Source organism: Calypte anna, chromosome 13, assembly GCF_003957555.1.
Source record: "Calypte anna isolate BGI_N300 chromosome 13, bCalAnn1_v1.p, whole genome shotgun sequence".
In the NCBI taxonomy this organism is placed as follows: Eukaryota; Metazoa; Chordata; class Aves; order Apodiformes; family Trochilidae; genus Calypte; species Calypte anna.
Genome location: NC_044259.1, coordinates 4,496,723 through 4,515,728, shown reverse-complemented (window position 1 = coordinate 4,515,728; position 19,006 = coordinate 4,496,723). Strand labels below are relative to the sequence as shown.

General features: G+C 41.7%; 1 protein-coding gene across 3 annotated transcripts in view; it reads right to left on the bottom strand.

The window, feature by feature from the left end:
- Positions 1-19,006, bottom strand: part of WWC1 (WW and C2 domain containing 1) — a 65,641-nt gene that overhangs the window by 36,261 nt on the left and 10,374 nt on the right. For 2 of the 3 annotated variants that reach the window (XM_030459286.1, XM_030459288.1), the window contains exon 2: positions 1,715-1,824. The exons of the other annotated variant lie outside the window; for it this stretch is intronic. In XM_030459286.1, the coding sequence (XP_030315146.1) occupies positions 1,715-1,824 (110 nt within the window). The remainder of the gene's footprint in view (positions 1-1,714; positions 1,825-19,006) is intronic. 3 annotated transcript variants of the gene reach the window in all.

Sequence of the window (19,006 nt, the reverse complement as noted above, 5' to 3'; positions counted from 1 at the left end):
CTGTCAGGTGGTGAAACACAGACAAACACCACTTGACCAAGTGAACACTTGGCAGCCAGCTCATGGAAAGAAGGGACAATGCATTTAGGTACCAAAACTGCTTTTTTCCCATTTTTTCTAAATACCACCGCGACCTTCTCAGTAATCACAGCACTAGCTGTACTCCCTTCATTGCAGTTTTGAGCTTTGATTTTCAAACATGTAAGATCAATCTCTGAAAAGGCTGGCCATGGGCTCTTGGTCTGTCCCAGCTACTTAGAAATGCAAAATACATTCAGAAGTCAGATGAAATTACTACAGAAATGTGGGCTATTACATCATTTGTTGTTACGTCAGTTTGTAATTTAAGGTTGAGCTTGTCAGAAATAAATCTGATTGTTCCATGTTTAAAGAATGTAGTTGTACTATGGTTGCATCACCATCTGGCAAGAAAATCATTGTTTCTTTGTGCAAATCAAATCCCAAAGAAGTTCTCCCAGGGAGAGGCACTCATGGCTATGCATTAAACACTGTATTAGGAATATTCTGGGTACTCAATTCAGTTTAATTGTATTTATTTTGCCTCAGAAAGAAGGTTAGAAGTGTTCTACATCTCACTTTTTTAACAGCTCCTGGCTTTAGATTTCATTTAGGTCTGTCCTTGGTCTTATTTCTAATGACTCTCAAATAATTCTAGTGTGCAACAAGCAGCAACATGCCTCCATTGCCTTAACGGCCTCTGATGACAGCTCCTTCCTGTGCAAGGAATCTGAAAGAGACCTTGGAAAGGAAGAAGGTTTTGAACACTCTCCCAAGGATGCTTCAATATAAATCACAAAAATGAGCCTTTTGATTAGCTGAGGGTAAGTAGACATGGTTGCTTTATCATGACTTGGATTAGGGCTGGCATAAGAAATAGGGTCATGATTTTGTTTCTTTTTAACCTTTTAATTGAAAATTCTAGATCAACTCTTCTAGCATCTGGCTTCCCATAGAAGTTAAAGTTTCAAAGAGCAACTGCTATTATGTAGGTATCAGCATGGTTTGAAGCCTACTCCATATCCTTGAATCCTGTGATGCTTTTGAGTGGCACAGACCAGAGGTAGCTGCCCCAACCAACACAGGATTCAAGACATGCAACAGACTTTGCACGTTCACCCTGACAACATCTAAAACATAAAACTAAGATCACGTCTGGTTTGTTTCAACTATGAACCACAGTTTCTGCTAACTAATATTCAGGAGCTCCAACATGCTTCCATGTCCCTCAGCAGGCTTCAGATCAAGGATATTCCCAGCCTACCTGAGTTTACTCCCCAGTAACGCAACTGCTGCAGCAGGGACCTCATGCAGTCTTTCAGTTTATCCCTGCCAAAAATACAAGACCTTTACATTGTTTCCAGGGGTCTTGCCACATCAACAAATTCCAAGCCAAGAACAAACCAGGTCACTGCTACCTACTTTGACTCCTCAGTAGAGCCAAATCATAAGGAGGTGTGTCCACAATATCAACTTGAACATGACTGCTGATTTGGAGAAAGAAAAAACTGAAGCTTTCAAGTTCTTGTTTCAGAAAAAGTAACTTGCATGGTGGAGGACAGGATTTGATTTCACAAGCTGCAGATCTCATCTACTTGTAAGCATGCTGCTATCAATGTTGTGGTTTTGTGTTCCGTGTATTTTAACACAGGCCCAGAACACATACACTGTAAAAACACAATAAGGTGTCACTTACTGGTGTTGTGGTCTATGTAATAAACTCCAACCTGAGGGTCATAAGCTTCTTCCCATCCTAATGGCAATTCATCACTAATGCAGTCCGCAAATGTTAGTGGCTTAGTATACCTGAAATGCAAAATAATATTTAGGATGAATAAAAGAACACTCTAAGATGTCTACTCCAAACAACTGACCAGAACTCTTGAGCCTTGCTTGACTCAATCTGCACTTGCTTGGCAAAGGAACATTAAGAACCTTGCCAGAAACAACCCTTGTCTCTCAACTGAAAGAAAAAAACTGTTTGCATGCAAGTCCTGTATCAAAAATATGTAGACAACAATGAGCAAGATGAGAAATGCAATTTGCATAGCATGAATAATTAAGACTGCACAATCAATAACAAGTGCTGAGGACTGTGGGACTACTTGTCAAGCAACTACACTCATTTGCATTGCAATGTGTTCTGTTTCATTAATGACAAACCAGATTAGTTTCTCAGTATCACTACAATGCACTACCTTGTCCCTCCAAATGAGAAAGTATTTCTGCAACACTGCTCTGAAGAGAGGACATATCCAGCAACAGTTTGAGTGCTTCTTTGACTAAAGACAAAATTTAGAGCATACGCTTATTTAAGTCACCAAAACCATGCCCCATTCCTCCCTTTGACTCTGCACTAACAAGGTGCAGCTTGCATCAACACAATTCCCAAAGCATATCACTTCAGAGACACAAGCCCAGAAGAACTAGGCTTGCAGATCACTCCAATACCCTGCTGCCAAAAGTATAACAAGCTAGAGGCCCATAGATGCCACACAGAAACCCATTGTACCACATGTGGCCTGTCCAAAAGGAGGGACGTGGCTTTGTGTGGGGACCTACCAGAAGAGCCCTTTGGTCAGAAAGCACTGGACACCTGCACTGGACACCACCACAGCCCCTTCTCTAGCAGTCACCCTGCACACACTAAGAGCAAATGTCAAAAATGAGTTGTGGAAACATGCCAAACTCCACCACACACAAGCCGCATGCCACAGGAACGTGGTTAAGAAAGCAATTTTCCAACCCACTGCCAGGGACTGAAACAGAGGCTTGCAGAAGATCTCGTATCAAAGGACAATTCAGCAAGGCTGGAAAGATGACAGTCTGAGTAAGTTTTGAGCACATGTCATCTGGAGGCATAGAGCGACCAACTGGTAGATTCATCCTAACATCTTAGGACTACTCATTAGTATAAAGTGCTGTTTGCAAATTTTAACTTAAACACTCAGTTAGCACTTTGACCCCTCTGAAAACTGAATTACTAACATTCAAGAAAAGAAAGTGAAAGCAGCACAGAGAGAAAGAAAAGGGAAGGAGCAGTACTGAACGCAACTCCAGGTGGCTTGCTCACACCCCTTAGAGGAACACAGACCTACTGGGATTCTACTGCAGGTGATGGGGACCACAGCTCCCTCAGCCTTGGCTGCCCCAGCACCTGAGCTGTGCCACAGCAGGGCACAGACACAAGCTCAGCTCCCTGGCAAGGCACAGTGCTGCCTGCAGGCACAAGGCTGCTCCTGAGGGTGCCTTCTCTTCCATCAAAACAAATACTGAAAAACTGTAAGAGTCCATTGGATGGTCTATGTAGCTAGAAGCTGCAGAATTCCTTCTAGATGTGCTCAGAAACTGTCAACCTCAATAGAGAGTCAAGACCAAGCAACTGAAGGATGCTTATTTCTGTTTCCATACGAAGTGTAACACACAAGCTAAATCCAGTCAGTGATTGCAGATGGGAGTTTTGGAAAAAGAGAAAAAATCTGCTACAGCAATGACACAAGCCAACTGGAGACTTGCCAGTTACTAGGGCTCAGAAACAGTTATTTCAATTTTGAGATTCAGTTTATCAGCATAGCTCACCAGAAACACCCACCACCAAAGCATGGACAGGTGCTGTCATCTTTCCTGGCTGACCACAAGCTTGCAACTACTCCATTTGTACAGAGGAGATTTCATTAAAGGAGAAATTTGTCATTTAGCTAGCAAACACAGGAGTAGTTTTAGAATTACAATAGGAATTCCATTTATTACAGACAGCATATGTCATATCTATTTCCCCAAATAACTGCAATGTCATAACGGAATTACTTTTCACCCTTGCTGTTGTAAAAAAAAACCCACAAATCAAAACTGTCACAACTTAAAGATTTAATGCAACAATTACAGATGAAAGACGTGCGATGTGTTGTGTAGCAAGGCCACAAGTAAAGAATTAAAAAGGAAACTATTTCTTTAAGATATGATTCTAGTAGTTATAACACCTGAAATAAACCTGTTTTCCAGAAGGGGCCCAAAATCAAGCATATCCCAAGCATATCACAACGTAGCATGACAGACTAATAAAAGGTAAAGTTTTTCTCACAGCAAGATGTAGTTCAGTTAGTATATTATTTCTGCATTACCCAGGACTGTTTCCTCATTAGACAAGTTCAACCTAGGGCAGGACAGCAGAATTCTTATTTGAAAGATGTCCTGTGCAATTCTCAAACCTTCCTTCCAAGCAGCCTTGGAAAAATCTCAACCCCATCAAACCATGCTATCTTCTCTGTAGCTAGACTCAAAGCAGCACTCTTGAGAAACAGACCCCTTGCATCCATTGTGCTTAAAACTAGGGAAGGAAACCTCAGAAATTATTTATACGTTTCCTTAACATCCTCCATTAGGGAAATCTCTGGATACATTCACACAGCTTTCCAAAAAAAGCAATGCACTCAGAAGCTCAGAAAATCCTGACTTTGACTTCTGATCTTCCATCACAGAGAAGAAACTAAGAAGGGAAACTTAATGTCTGTTGGGTATAGCTTTTTTATTAAACTCAAACTAGTCTAGTTAAAATAAGACATTGTCAGACATGATTTTTTTTGTCTGAATCTTCCAGTCATGCTCGCTTTGCTCTAAAGCTCTTTAGAGCATTATTTAAACCAGAACGACCCTTGAAGCACTTCATGGGCTACTAAGCCAGAGGCAACACTTGGAGTACAATTCATACAAAAGAAAAAGCTTAAGCCACAGAAGATATTTTTAAATCATAGCCAAACTCTGGCTCACAAAGAAGTAAGCCACATATTCATGTCATAGCAATTTACTGTTAATTCGTGTTTCTTACCTGTGACTACCCTTTCCCCATCAGCTCAGTTTTAACCAGAAGCATTTTAAGGAATATCTAGGGTTTTGAAAGAGGCCAATCAACTTAGATTTATTACCATCATAGTTTCTTAGTTCTGAAGATATTAGCTTTTCATTTGATTTCACTCAAGAAATGCCAGTTTACCTGACTAGGATCAGTAGAACAGCTGGAAACCAGTACTCTGTAACCACCACACACAAGTCAATGACACTGTTTCAGAAACAAATCTTGGTAAGAGTTAAAATATAACAGCATCACCCAACTTCCTAACCTGAGAAGTATCTTAGTATCCACTGTCCCCTCTCAGCCCAGTGACTGCACCAAGACATCCACCTTTGCGAAACATCTGCCCCCAATAATGAGAGTATTTGCACAGCACATGATGTTCAAGTCCTGCTCCCACAGCACGAAACAAAGCTTTCCAGCTCTACTATATAAATCACACCATTTTAAAAACAAGAAGGTTTTTTATATTTATTACAACATTTGATCTGTCACCTTCAGCTTCTTTCACAGATAAAACTAAAAGCCAATGTTACCATGTGCAAACGTTATTAAATGGAAACATGCTTCTCAGATTCCAGAAGCCTCTCTAGTTTTTAAATCTGCTGTTATCACTCAAATCCTCATTACACAGGAAACTAAAGGCAAATAATCCTTGTATAGCACGTTTTTGATTGACAGCAGGTTTGCTGAACACAGCTACAGAGATCATAGAGATTCCTGACTGGATCAGAAAATTGGTGATCTGTGCCACATACAAATCTGGAGTTAATACAATGAAGGTAAGAGAAAAACACTGAAGTACTTAAACTAGGAAATGCTATTTTTTTATATTACTGGATTTCAATGCCCACTGGTGGCCTACAGCAATCTAGCAAACCCACACACAGCATTTTAGCTCAGCTCAAAGCTGAGTACACATATACAGAACAGAAAGCAGTGCTCTTGGGTCATCAAGACATGAAGCGCTGTAAACCAGTGGTGGATGGCCCAATCTCTACAGTGCAGATAAATGCACTTAATCTCCATGTTTGCAGGGTTCCTCAAGCCCCCGTAACACAGTAAAGCTATTTAAACACTAGAGCCTTATTTTAATCAGTTCAGATCACGTAGTCTTACATGAAATCCTTCTTGACTATATGGGTGTAGACCATAGCCATAGACCAGGGAATTTCTTACAGTTTACTGTTCCCTTAGTAGCAGGGTAGTAGCTTAGCAGCACTGCACATAGAACAAAGGCATCAGCCAGATCACTCACGTCAGCTCCTCTTACAGCTAATAATATTGGCCACCAAAACCTAACAGCAGAACTGCTCTACTCATTGCTCCCCTCCCCTCCTGCACTCCCAGACACACAGCAAGTATATGGGGCAGGCAGGTTTCATGGGCAAGTAGTCAGGCAAGGCAACAAAATTGAGTCTTGGCAGATATTTTCACTCATACCATTTCTATTACAAAACCACGCAGCTTTTAAACCAAACATTTTTTGGAACAAGCTTGGAGTCAGAGGTTATTTTCAATGGCTTCTATGTCAACATTTTTTTAAAAAAAACTCTGCTCACTATGTGCCAGGATGTGCTACACAGACCAGGACAGAGAACAGGGTAAAGTACTTTGATGCCCGCTGTGAGAGTGGGGTAACCATTCAAGATACCAGCTGGTCCAAGTTTTGAAGAACCTGCAAATGGATAGAGCTCCTACTCTAGCTCAAAAGGTCAGAGGCAAGAATCACTGCCAGGAGGCTCCATTTGATAACATACAAGCTTCTTTGGTTTTAATGAGGTCACCCCATTCAAGACAATTATTTTTGAACTTCAGCATAGAAAAACCTATCACTTTGTGGATGACATTTCTAGGACTAGAGCAGTCTCCTCACAAAAGCTTTTAAAAATAGACTTCTACACTTTTATTACTCAACTTGGTAATCCAGCCCTCAAATACCAGGGCTATTTGTCATGATAGTAACTATTTGCCCTAGGAGCATCTTCTCTCACTGCAGGGAGAACTGCCTTTGGATGCTGCAGGTTTTTTATGATATTGCTGGCAAAGCTTTCCTTGCCTCCCAACCACCACACATCTCAGCACAATGCAACAGTCCCTTGGATTCTCACTCCGACTGCTATTTAGAGAAAAGGCGATGAGAACATGTAATTCCTAACAGCCAGGTTCCTCAGCAGTGATACAACAGGCTGCTCTGGGCCACATGCCCCCCTCAATTCCACCAAAACCTCACAACTGCACTGAATTAGAAAAAGAGACCTACACACCAAAGAGAACAGAAAGGAGTAATTCAAGACCACCATAAGCAGGTAAGAACAACAAATGAGAAAGTGCTTCCCAGATAACAAGGAGCCTTTAACAAGTGACCACATATCTTTGAAGCTTCTTAACTACACTCCAAACAGTCTGATGAGAGATCAAATAAGACATCATTTAGAACTTCTGGAAGCCAGACATTATTCCAAGACCCACACAAAGGCAGTCACCCTCAACTTCTGATTACCCCAAACAGATGTCTTTTCAGTAACTGTCAATGTGTAGAGCACTGCATCCTGGTCCTGCTGCTACAAAGGTTAACGAGGTACAGAATTAGCCTCCTTATAGTAAAAATGGGGTGGAGTCTGAAAAATACCATCTTATTTGAAGTTGTTGCTGAGAAGCAAACCAATTTGCTTAAACTGCAACCTAAACATCAGCAATAGCAACACCCTAAAACAAACAAACAAAAAAACACACCAAAAAAACAACCAACCAAAAAAAAACCCCCAAAAAACCACACACACAAACAAACCAAGAACAAACCCAACCCAAAATCTCAGGCAACTTAAACTTCTCAGAAGTTGATTCCTTTGTTGCCATGGTTATTGAGCATCTTCTCAGCCTCCCAAGTATTTTTCATTTTGCATTTCTTCCTGGCTCCTAACACTCCATGCACCGGGCCACCTCTCCAATGAGCAAGCCCACCATCTGGCTACAGAACTCATTTTTCAGGCTGTCATAATCTAAACAGTTTTACTGACACCCAAGAACTCAGTTACATCCTTTACACCTCTTTGGCCAGGACATAACCACTGCACCTCATTAAGGTGATCTTGACTTGTATGTAATTTGCCGGTTTGGACCCTCTACTTCTGCATGAGCAGGTAACATCCTTTTCTACAGAAAGTCACATGTTGCCCAAGTACATTCTACACAAAGCAAATCAGGAGATGTTAAAGATGCCTAAGAGGTCAAACAATACTCTGTATTTCTGCATTCCAAACAAGTACATTTATATCTTTAATAGATTACTACATTCCTACTACACAGATTCATGGAAGCATATATAATACAAATACACAACACCCCAGTAGCCACAATGGGTGTGCCTAGCACATATCAGTCTAACAACTAGCTGCCAACTTGTTCTGTCCTCTTTTAAGAAAAGGCTTGCATGTTTACAAGCTCTACTTTTGTAGAGTGACAGTCTGTTTGCCCATTCATTTCTTTTCAGTACAGATCATTTACCCCTGGAAGCAAAGAACTAGTAAATTATTTGTGAGAAGATTATCAAAAACCACTTACAGATCTAGCAAGCAGGAGAGAGACAGGAGGTCATTCATACCTTCTTAAATCACTCAAATGCAAAACTCCTGGGAGGTAGATGAAGATAGATGAAGGTTAAAAAGTCAGGAAATGGGAGCTGAGGTGTCTCACAACATGAGTTCACCTGGCAGCCCGTATATTCTGCATGCTTTCCTGAATGGAATAACTAAAGATATAAAAGAGTGAGGTACAACTTCATGGGAACAGGACAACACTACTAAAATAAAGAACACAAGTTATATTTTACCCATGCAAGTCATTCAAATGTCTTTAGTTGTAAGTATTTGAGATTGTTTCCCAAGTTTGCCTTCAGTTCTTCTAGAATGAGAAGCAGGCTTGGAACCTACACAGCCTGAACAGATTTAATTAAAACCAAGCCAGCTCTCTCTTCACTTACATTTGACTGCTCTTGAAGAAGGGAGATGCTCATTTCACAGTAAGAGGTAAATGTCTACCAAGGACAGGGTAGTTAGACTAGTTTGACATAATTTGGGAGATTATGAACTGGAAGGCTTGTCTTTTTTCTTACAGCCTGCACTCTTACATCTCTGAAAGGCTGCCCATTGTATGGGTGGCAGCAGTTTACACTGGCAAGATGCCTCAAGATAGACATGTATAGGACAGAATCCACCATCACAACACAGCTGCTATAGCAGGGAACCAATAGCTACTGCCAGAAAAAGAAATACTTGAGATTTTGGCCACGAGGTAAGTACTGAACAACTGCTGTACCTCAGCATTCAGGAACATGTTATCCCATGGATGAGAAGCATAAGGCAAGAGTATTAAGCTAATAGGTTTAGTACCTTTTTCATCCAAAATAAAACTTCACTGTGTAGCTAAGTCACTAAAGTTTACAAGCCATTGCATTTACAAACTGTAAATACATGAAGCCACTGTATTTACAAACAGAGCTGTTAGAAGGACAAAGCCTAGTTCAGTACTTCACACACTAGAGTCAATACAAAACAACAGCTGTTGAGGTGTGGTACAGGAAAAATGAGATTTTCATCACTGAGTTGAGTTGACTTAGTCTTAAAAACATTATTCATTTTCAATTATTCAATTTCAATATTTTGCATACAGATTGTTTTAACACAGCAGTTATAGCACCACATACCCTTTGCATTCCCTTTTTCCCCATCTACAACACACAGGTAGCCCTTTCAACCCCCAAAGCCACAGCCAACAGCCAACTGCCCCCTCCAGGGACACTGTACTTGCACAGAACCCTTTCCCTCCTCTTTGCACAGAATTCTCACTGCCCAGTAAAAACAAGTGAGCTTCCCTAAAACATCCTTATCTCTTGACCAGAAGGATCATTTCAGTCTTATTCAAAATATTATTTAAAAAAATGAAAAATCCTAGAAGCAACACCATTTTTCACAATTCAAGGGAAAACTCCTTATGAAAAATTCATTTCCCAAGACTGCTTACAACTCAAACATTATTGCAGGGAGTATTATCTGAGGATCTCTGTGAACACAAGCTTATGAACGCAACCGGTATAAATTGTCCAAAGAGGATGTAATAGAATGGCTCAGCAGCTAAGTAGGAGCAGTAAAACATACCCTGATGACAAATTACAATTGGATTTATAGCTCGCCTTCTCAGGAAAGAGCAACATTTCTAAAACAAAGGAAAATAAAACCAAAATAGCCCCTGAAGACTGGTTTACTGATGACATTATAACCTCACCGGTATCAATGCTATAGTACAAAGTTTCACCTCAACAGTACTGGTCATTAGCTCTTAGGTTTCCAGAAGTGAATGCCAACAGCCAAGGCCTCCTACATATACATTAAGAAACTGATAGCGAGGTCCTTGTGAGAAGACAACCAGCATTCTGCTAAATTAAGTCAAGGGCAAGTCATTGTTCCTGCAGGCAACTCACTCCTCAGAAAACCAGGTCACAAACTGCACTGGAAAAAAGTAGATGGGTGAGCATTTAATAATCCTCTAACCATAGTCTTCGTTATCACTAAATACCTGGTGTGACTTTCATTACTAGTGATTTCAAGTTTTACAACTTTAGCCAGCCAAAAAAAGTTAACTTCAAACCTAAAAAGGTTCTGTATCACATTAAAGCTCTGAGCTCATGGCAGCAGGTACAGTAGAGTACCACCATACTAATTGCACCACATTAAGAAGTCAAGGAGGTAAATTACAACAGAACAGGCTTCATTTCATCCTGGCCTTACAAGTTAATAACTTTGTTTTCTTAAGATGTTACATTTGTCTTTATTAAGTGTCACGGCAAAAGCTAGGGTTATGGCACCAAGCTCAGACCAACAAGGAAGCTGGCTAGCAAGTCCACAAATCTTGAAACGGAACGTTCACACCATCCCACGCTTTGCCAAGGTTCAGGCTATGGACACACTGCATATTCTCTGTAATTCAGCTACACATAGCCTGCCAACCCTGACAGCTCTGCCACTGAACAGGACCAAATACTGATTCCATGAGACCACAACTGATGGCAAATCTACTCATCCCACACCTCAGCAAGTTGATTCATCTTACGCAACTGGGAGAAAAGTATTCATGTACTAGAAGTAGAAGCAATCCAAGCTCCATCTTCCTGAGCAGAGGCCATACCACAGTAGCTACTGACAGATTTTCCAAGATCATTAGCACACATCCAAATTCCCACCAGACATCTAGACCCTCTGAAACTGAAAAGAATCTGAATTTGATAAGCCAGAGAAGATTTTTGTCCAAATGCTCCATGCTAAGCAGTTAGAAAGGAATTATCTGGCAAACACCTGAATTGGTCTAACAAAAAGCATGGCAAACCAGAGCAAGTTCACACACCCATGAAGAAAGAAGTAAGTTTTTATTCCACCTGGTCAAGAGGAAAAAAAAGCAGTAATGAATTTCTAGTATCTGCTCCCAAAGTTGCAGCACAGTCTCACTAATTAAAGTACCCCAGTCACAGTCAAGCTGTAATGATACTTAGATTTCTTCAGGATTGATTATTTACCTTTTTCACATAGTCATAATAGTAACTGTGATTTCTTTACTTGCACTGCAACAATTGCTTTATCTGTACCAGGACACCTTCCTGGGACAAACTTCAGGATTAAATGCACTCAAAAAGCATTTTAAAAAAGATCAATTCCTTGGCAATACAGTTTAACTTGACTCAGCATGCAACTGTACAAAGACTCATGCTAGTACAGAGGAGGGAGGGAGAATTGTGTCAGTTCCACAGGATACTAATGCCAGGGAGTAACTCAGGCTTGCCTCTTCCATTAAAAGAATTAGTCCCACCATCCACCCTATGCACTTTCTTTGCTCCTCCAGTCTAGCAGCTCTGCCCTCCCCTACTGCACAGTCAAATCACTTCCACTCACTAACACAACAAAGGAGTACCCAGACCTGTCTGCAGCATGAATTTACAGCTGGGTTAGAGGGATTCTGCAGGTGGTAGCATGCCAGCAACTGAGTAATGTCCAGAACAGAGGCAGCATAGCCCCCTGGTTGGTTATAAGCTGTCTGCTCACCAGATTTCAGGGCACTAAACTCATAGATGAGCTTCATCTGCCATGGAACTGCAATTAAAACTAGTCCCTTCATGTGGTCCTTGTCTTCTCCAGTTGCCACACATTGCCATGCTATTGTCTTCACACGTTATTCATTACAGATGAGGTGCATAGAAATGCTCAACTTCAGAAGCTGGCCCCTTCACTTTAAACACACCTTTACATGCCAGCCCTGACTGGGCTCCAACAGATGCCTAGCCACTGACCTGGGAAAGATCTCCAGGATCCATGGAAAGGAGCTGCTTGATGGAGCTCTGTGCAGCTGCAGAGCTAACCATCTGCCCAGCCAGAGGAATGTGCTCCCTGGCTGTACCTTTCCATCTCAATAAGGATTTTCAAAGTCATGTTCACTTCCCTGCTGGCTCCTCCCTGGCTCCAGTAAAATCCCAAGCATACAGCCGTGGGCCCTGGTATGTGTTCCCACCCTCTCCATCTCCTGGACACCAGCACAACCAGGCACGTTCCTCCGTAGCACCCACCCCAGTGACCTGCCTGGCAGCCAGCTCCCCAGGACACCAACACTTCTCCCAAGAGACATGGGCAGCCACTTGGCCACTACACGCAGCAGTTCCTGTACCACAGGGTCACAATACCTCTGCAATGAGAAGAGACCTCTGGGATTAGCACTCATCAACTGAGTATTTGATACAAAACCAGGCTGCAGGCTGGCCTGAAGCCTAACCAAACCCACGGGACAAGAGAAGGGCCTCTGGTCATAACTCACATTTAAAGCATGTGGCTACAGTCCTCTGAGCCTGTCTTTAAGGATGCTGCATGGAGCCTACTTACAGGCACGGTCCCTGTCACCCTGTCCCCACAAACCAGGGCAGCCAAACCAGCACAGCATCAGCAGCCAGAGGAAAGAGCTGCCAGACAGCTCAAGGCTCAGGGCAAAGGCAGAAGTGACAGTGACAGTCTGGGGAAGGCCCTTCTCATAGAATCTTTCCGATAGGAAGACCCTTGGGATCAGAGTCCAACCGTCATCCCTACTCCACAAAGATCTCTCCTAAACCATACCCCCCAGCACCACTCAGGGTACAAGGGACAAAGCCCTCTCTCCCCCACCCAGCAGTCATATGTGTATGTATACAACAAGCTTCAGGCACTCCTTGCATTGCACAGTATTTCTAGATGGCTACTGAAGAATCATACACGCTGTGTGCTTACAAAGCCAGCTAATAATACAATCTGTTGAGCATGTATGCACACACAATGGTGCTTTGCATCATTAGAGGACAGGATTTATACTTCACTGCACGCATCTTGCTCTTTGCGAGAGCATGCCTAGATACAGCCAAAATCAACAGAAGTACCTGGAATGTCTGCAGCTCCCTGGACAGCACATCGGAGCACAACACTGAGCCCTGCAAGAGTGACTGCCTGTGTGTGACCCCCGTTGTGCATACTGCTCCCCCAACCATGTTAAAAAATCCCTATTCCCTTTTTTACCACTCAAAGCATCTGAAGGCAGAGTACAGCATAATGCTTAAGCCATATTCTGCAAGAGTGATGCTAGTAAGGAAAAAGCAGCAGCACAGGTTGTGAAGACAAAAAGCTCAATTTCTGAGCCAGCAGCTCTACCTACCTTAATGTGGCTGTCCTGGGTTTAATCACAGCAAAAGAGCCCTGGCACTGCGACAGGGAAGGACCTCTGTTCCTATGGCAGCAGCCACTCCTCAACAGAGACCATGCCAGATGGAGATCCCCATCCCATGTGTCGGCCAGACATACTTTCTGGCACAGCAGAGATGTCACCTCTCCCATTCAGTCCTTCTGTCTCCATTTACTAGTGCCTGGTTCTGCTCCCACTGATTTTGGGCAGAGGAACTGCAATGCACAACACCTCTCCCCACCACCCACGGCCAGGCACCCAGCCTCCAGCTCAGCAGCTCAGACCCCAAGTCTTTTTCATGCTGCAAGACCTCACACAAGCAGCAGCTGGAAAGGCTCATGACAAGTGGCAGAGGCATACAGCTGCACAGATCTACCTGTGCTCAGCACTAGTTGGCTTCTTCTCTCACTCCTGTCCTCATTAACAAAGCATTTGGGTGCTTTTTATGTAAAATTTGAGGGCAATAGCTGTGCATTATGAGATAGTTTGGCATTTCTTACTTTAAAAGAAATTTATTCTGAGTATTTCACTTCAGCTTATCAGAGCTCTGAATATCCAACAATACTTGCAGGTGAGTTCTACACCTCACCACCCCTCCCCAATCTAAGTGGTTTCACGCCCATAGCATGGCTCCATTCTATGGAAAGCTCTGTCCTAAGTAATCTTCTACCCATACATCATGCTACATTTTCAAAGGTAGATACTTGGCACCAGTTTTTACAGTTTCCCTTCTATGCACTGTCAGTTAGTCTGTTCATTATTGTGCTTTAAGACTCCAGACATTTCACTCCTGGTATTTTCTTGTGGGGCATGAAATATCCTGGGTCACCAGGGACATAAGCCAGTACACATCCTGCCTTTCAAAGAGGAATGGGATGAAAGACAGCATTACTTTCCAAAAAGCCCTACTTAAAAGCCAAGTTAATTAGCAGCTCAGATGCTGTGTTCAGCTCCTTTATAAATCCATGTTGCTCACACAGGTAAGTACTAACAGATTTTACTATTTAAATCACCACCACCAGATTTTCAAGCTAACACCTCCAAAAGGACATGCTCACACATCAAGAGATGTCAAACTGCAGAATAGCATGTCTCCATAAAATCAGTTTGTTCTCATCTCCAGTTACCTTACAGTACTTTTCATTGAAATTTAGAGAACAAGGTTCTGAAAAGCAAATCAATTCAGTCTTCTCTTTGCACAATCCAAACCCTGTATAGATAATGTTCTTAGAAAGCCATCCTTCTCCAGCTTACCTCAGCAACATTTTTCCCCAAAATAAGAAGTCTTTTTTTCAGAGAGTGTAAAACACTGTTTTGTTCCAAGATCTCTCAATTACATGTTTTCCCCATAGCTATCAGTTTTTGTAGCTTTTGAGCTACAAAAAGATTAGAAGCATCTGAACAAGTAAAACTCTTTCAAGTCTTATTCAGTGAAAACCAGTATTTGAGCAAGATATTTCAGGTAAAATTAAAGCAGTCAGGGTAGTAGAAAGTGTTACTGGAAACCTCTGAGTCCATACAAACCCCAGAAGGGACCTGAGAGCAGAGACTGAGGAGTACAGTCTGCAGACACCACATGCACTGGTCAGTCTTCAACTAAATGACACTGAGCACTGTGCTCCTTATCAGTTGCCCAAGCAAACCCCAGCTTTAGCTTGTTGGTAACTTACTGAAGCTGTTAGAATATAGCCATCCCTGTTGCTCAAGGCAGTTACCTAAAATATCTCATCTGTCCATTTCCACCACTCTTTTAAAGTTACGTTTAAGGGATCTGACGTTGTCTTACAGCACTGTATCTTAAGCAAACAATCACCATCTCACAGGTTTTAAATTTGCTGCTTAACTAAGTACTGCTTCACAACCAGCACCTGAATGAGATTTAACAGAAATTTGTTCAGCAAAAAGCTTAACCATGTTATTGATTTTATTAATTTCTATTGAAACAATGATCTATACCATCAATGCAGAATTATCAATATGTATATTAATTTACTCCCATCAGCTCACCTTAATAAATCATCCATAGCTCAGCTGCAACAACCAAGCTGAAAATGTCTGGCAAATATTCCTGTTGCCCTTGTCTTCAAGCTAGCCTACAGACTGATCCAGAAAGGCAGCTTTCTATCAAGTTCCCAAATCAGTGATGAATCTGTAGACCCATAAGAAACACAGACCTTACTGCCATAAGCCTTTGAACGCTCCTCCTTTCCATTAATTATGTCCTTCAAATAATTGCCAAATCAATGGCATAAATAGATGCTTCTACTGTTTCAGACTAGAGAAGACAAAGGACAGTAAAACTGCAGTGCTTCTGATGAAACAAGCATGACACTGAAATTCTAACAGCATTTCTGAGAAAAATGAACATTCTGCTAGGCTACCAAACAAAACACACTGAGCAAGCCAACACACAGGTAAAACTGTGCCTTAAGTTATGCATGCAGAAGACAGAGGAAGAACATCCAGAAAGAAGCATACACCTTTTCAGGTGTCACCTTCACAGGGCCACAAGCAGATGGAATTACAGTCCACAGTGCAGCACTGAGAAAACAATCTGATGTTTAAGCTGTAGTTTGTCTTTCAGAGCAGAAAAAAGTGACACAGCTGCCTGGCTGAATCCAAGAAGTTTTCTGCATGCCTGCTAGCTTACTGAGGAGACAGATGGGTACCAGGACTGAAGGAATGGCCAACTCTCACTGTAGAAGGGCTCAAGGACACCTCAGCCTGCTCATGGTAAGCAGAAACACCACATCTTGCATATAAGCCTTTCCCCTGTCCAGACACCAATTGCTTGATCGGTGAAGTGTCTACCCCATAAAGCTAAGAATTCAACCACGCAGGGCTCAGTTTAAGATGGATTGGGATCTTTTACCCCAATTTTGTCCTTTCTATGGAATTAAACCAATATCCTCCAAGTACCCAGGGCTGCTACCTCACCCCCTTAGGTGACTCAGACAGCTCAGACACACTGATGCTCTGACATGGCAGACAATACCAAATTATAAGTACTCATGGTAAAACCCACAACTTTTCAGTTGCCTGGTAACATTATTTTAAATTGGCCTAAGTACAGCTTTGTACAGCAGAGCCCCCAAGCACCAAGGAACATCACCTCTGCTACATGCCTCCCTGATCTCAACACAAGACAGCAACAGGGCATCCTGGGTTCTCCTATGATCACCATCAAGTAGCAGAATCTACCTGTGAATAAATTAAAAAAAGGGGGGGTGTGGTGTGCATGCAATAATAAGGGCAATTTGTTAAACCTGTGCCTTAGTCCTTAGTAAATAAAGTGCATTGCCCTGCTTTCTTGTTCAGTTGAACCAAAGCATCCCAGAGGCAGGTTGTGAGAAAAGCATGAAAAGCTATCAGAAAACACAGCCTTAGTGGAGAGGAAGGAACATGAGAACTTTGCTGACTTTCCCTTCCAGCAAGGATTTGTACATTGCAAAATGGACATTCAAAGGAAAAAGAGCTCAAAAAGCCACAAATAGGAGCAATTACAAAATGTGCTGTCACAAACACCAAGGGAGAGCACACTTCTTGATGGTCCAGATACAAGAACAAACCACCGTTTTTCCAAAGTCTACAAAGACAATTTGGCTTGATGTTACTGAACATGCTCAGGTCTAGTTTTAAGAACTGAGCAGAACTTCAATCCCCCCAAAATGTAGTTGTTTAATAACTGACCATAGCAATACAGAAACACCAATGTCACTTGGCCATCAGTCTGCTGCACAAGCACAACAGCTGGTGACTCTGCTACTTCCAGCTGCCAAAGGACACCAAGCTCAGGCACAGAGCATACAACATAATTGCATGACAAGTTCCAATCTTATCTTATCGCAGCAGTATTAAGAGGCATACAGTGAAGAGTATCATTTAGTCTGATGAATGAGGGGCAAGTTAAAGCTGTCACATCACCTGACCCTGACCAGAAACTGTGGTCACAAATTGCTCACCAGCCCTGACAACCCAGCTGCAGGAAACAGTTACCCAAGAGCAGCATTTTCCCCCCTCCGTGACACCGGAAGGTGTGTACTTTGCATATAGTAGATGAAAGCTTCTCAAGACCAGAAGAATCAGCAACAGTGCATTCATTCTTACTAATTTTTTTTAGTGTTACATGAAGAACTGAGGCTACACACTATAAAGGTGACTCACTTGTATGAAGGCTACTTATTTTAGACATCAGCACTCTAAGCCTCCTTCCTTGCCTACAGGATATGAAAGTTAAGACAATAAACCTTCACATTAAAATCAGTTGAGAAAAACATCATAACACTCACTTTTTTTCAGCATGGTAAGCTTGGTAATATTTCTTGCAAGTCTCTGCCTCACATGTTGTGTTCAAGAGTTACTGATTATCCTAATATAACGCTCAACACACACCTAAAGTCTTTTAGTACAGTAAAAATAGGCAGAGTATCAGATCTGTTACACCACCCAGCCTTTTCCATCTACTGGAGAAGCACTAGAGCCCTCATTTCAACAAGAGGTTATTTAGTTCTAGAGTAAAGTATTTAATCATTAAAGGATCTGCAAATTAGACATGAATATGCATGTAGCACTTCTCACCATAAATCCTATTGTGTATTTTTGAATGGATTTCTTTGCCTCCAAGCTTCTACATGCATATAAACACAGGTTTTCATCTTCAATTCCTTCATCCCTCCCTTCTTAAGGAGTTGCTTAGATAAATTTGCATTTAAAAAAAAAAAATTGTCTATTTCTTGCCTTTTTTTCTTAACTAAAAAAAAACATTTTGTAAACCTTTATTCCATCAGGCAAAATGCTTACTTTGAGAGACTTTTAAAAAACCTGTAAGCGTGGCTGTAAGGAAACTAAGCAGTGTTATTATACAGCTTGTGAGAGGAAAAAATAGAAACCACCATCACTGGAAAAAAGGAGTGAGCATCAGAGCTGGGAACACAAAGGCATCAAGTGGCACTTAAGCTGCAAAGATACTAGCTAAGGAGATATAAACCCTCTCTAAGCATCCAGGAAGCAATATAAATAATAAAACTCTGATGTGAAAACCATTAATCCACACTGACCTAACTCCATTATTCCCTACACCTTTCACCAAGTTCCTAGGCTAGTCTAAAAGCAGCATTTCAGCTTCTCTTCAAACAAGGGATTTGGGAAGAAGTATGACTCAGAGAAGCACTGCGATGCTTCTACTCCTGCCAGGGCAGTAATTCAAACAATATTGCCTTTAAAAGTCATTGTTAAAGTTATTCAAGTTATTTTACTGCAAATGTATTCTGTAATAAATCAGATTACAGCTGTGTATTACCACCTGGACTGTTCTCATTTCTGTTACTACACAGCAAAACTCTGAACACCAAGGAGTTAACTATACCAGCTGCCTTCCTCTTTCAAAAACATGGTGTC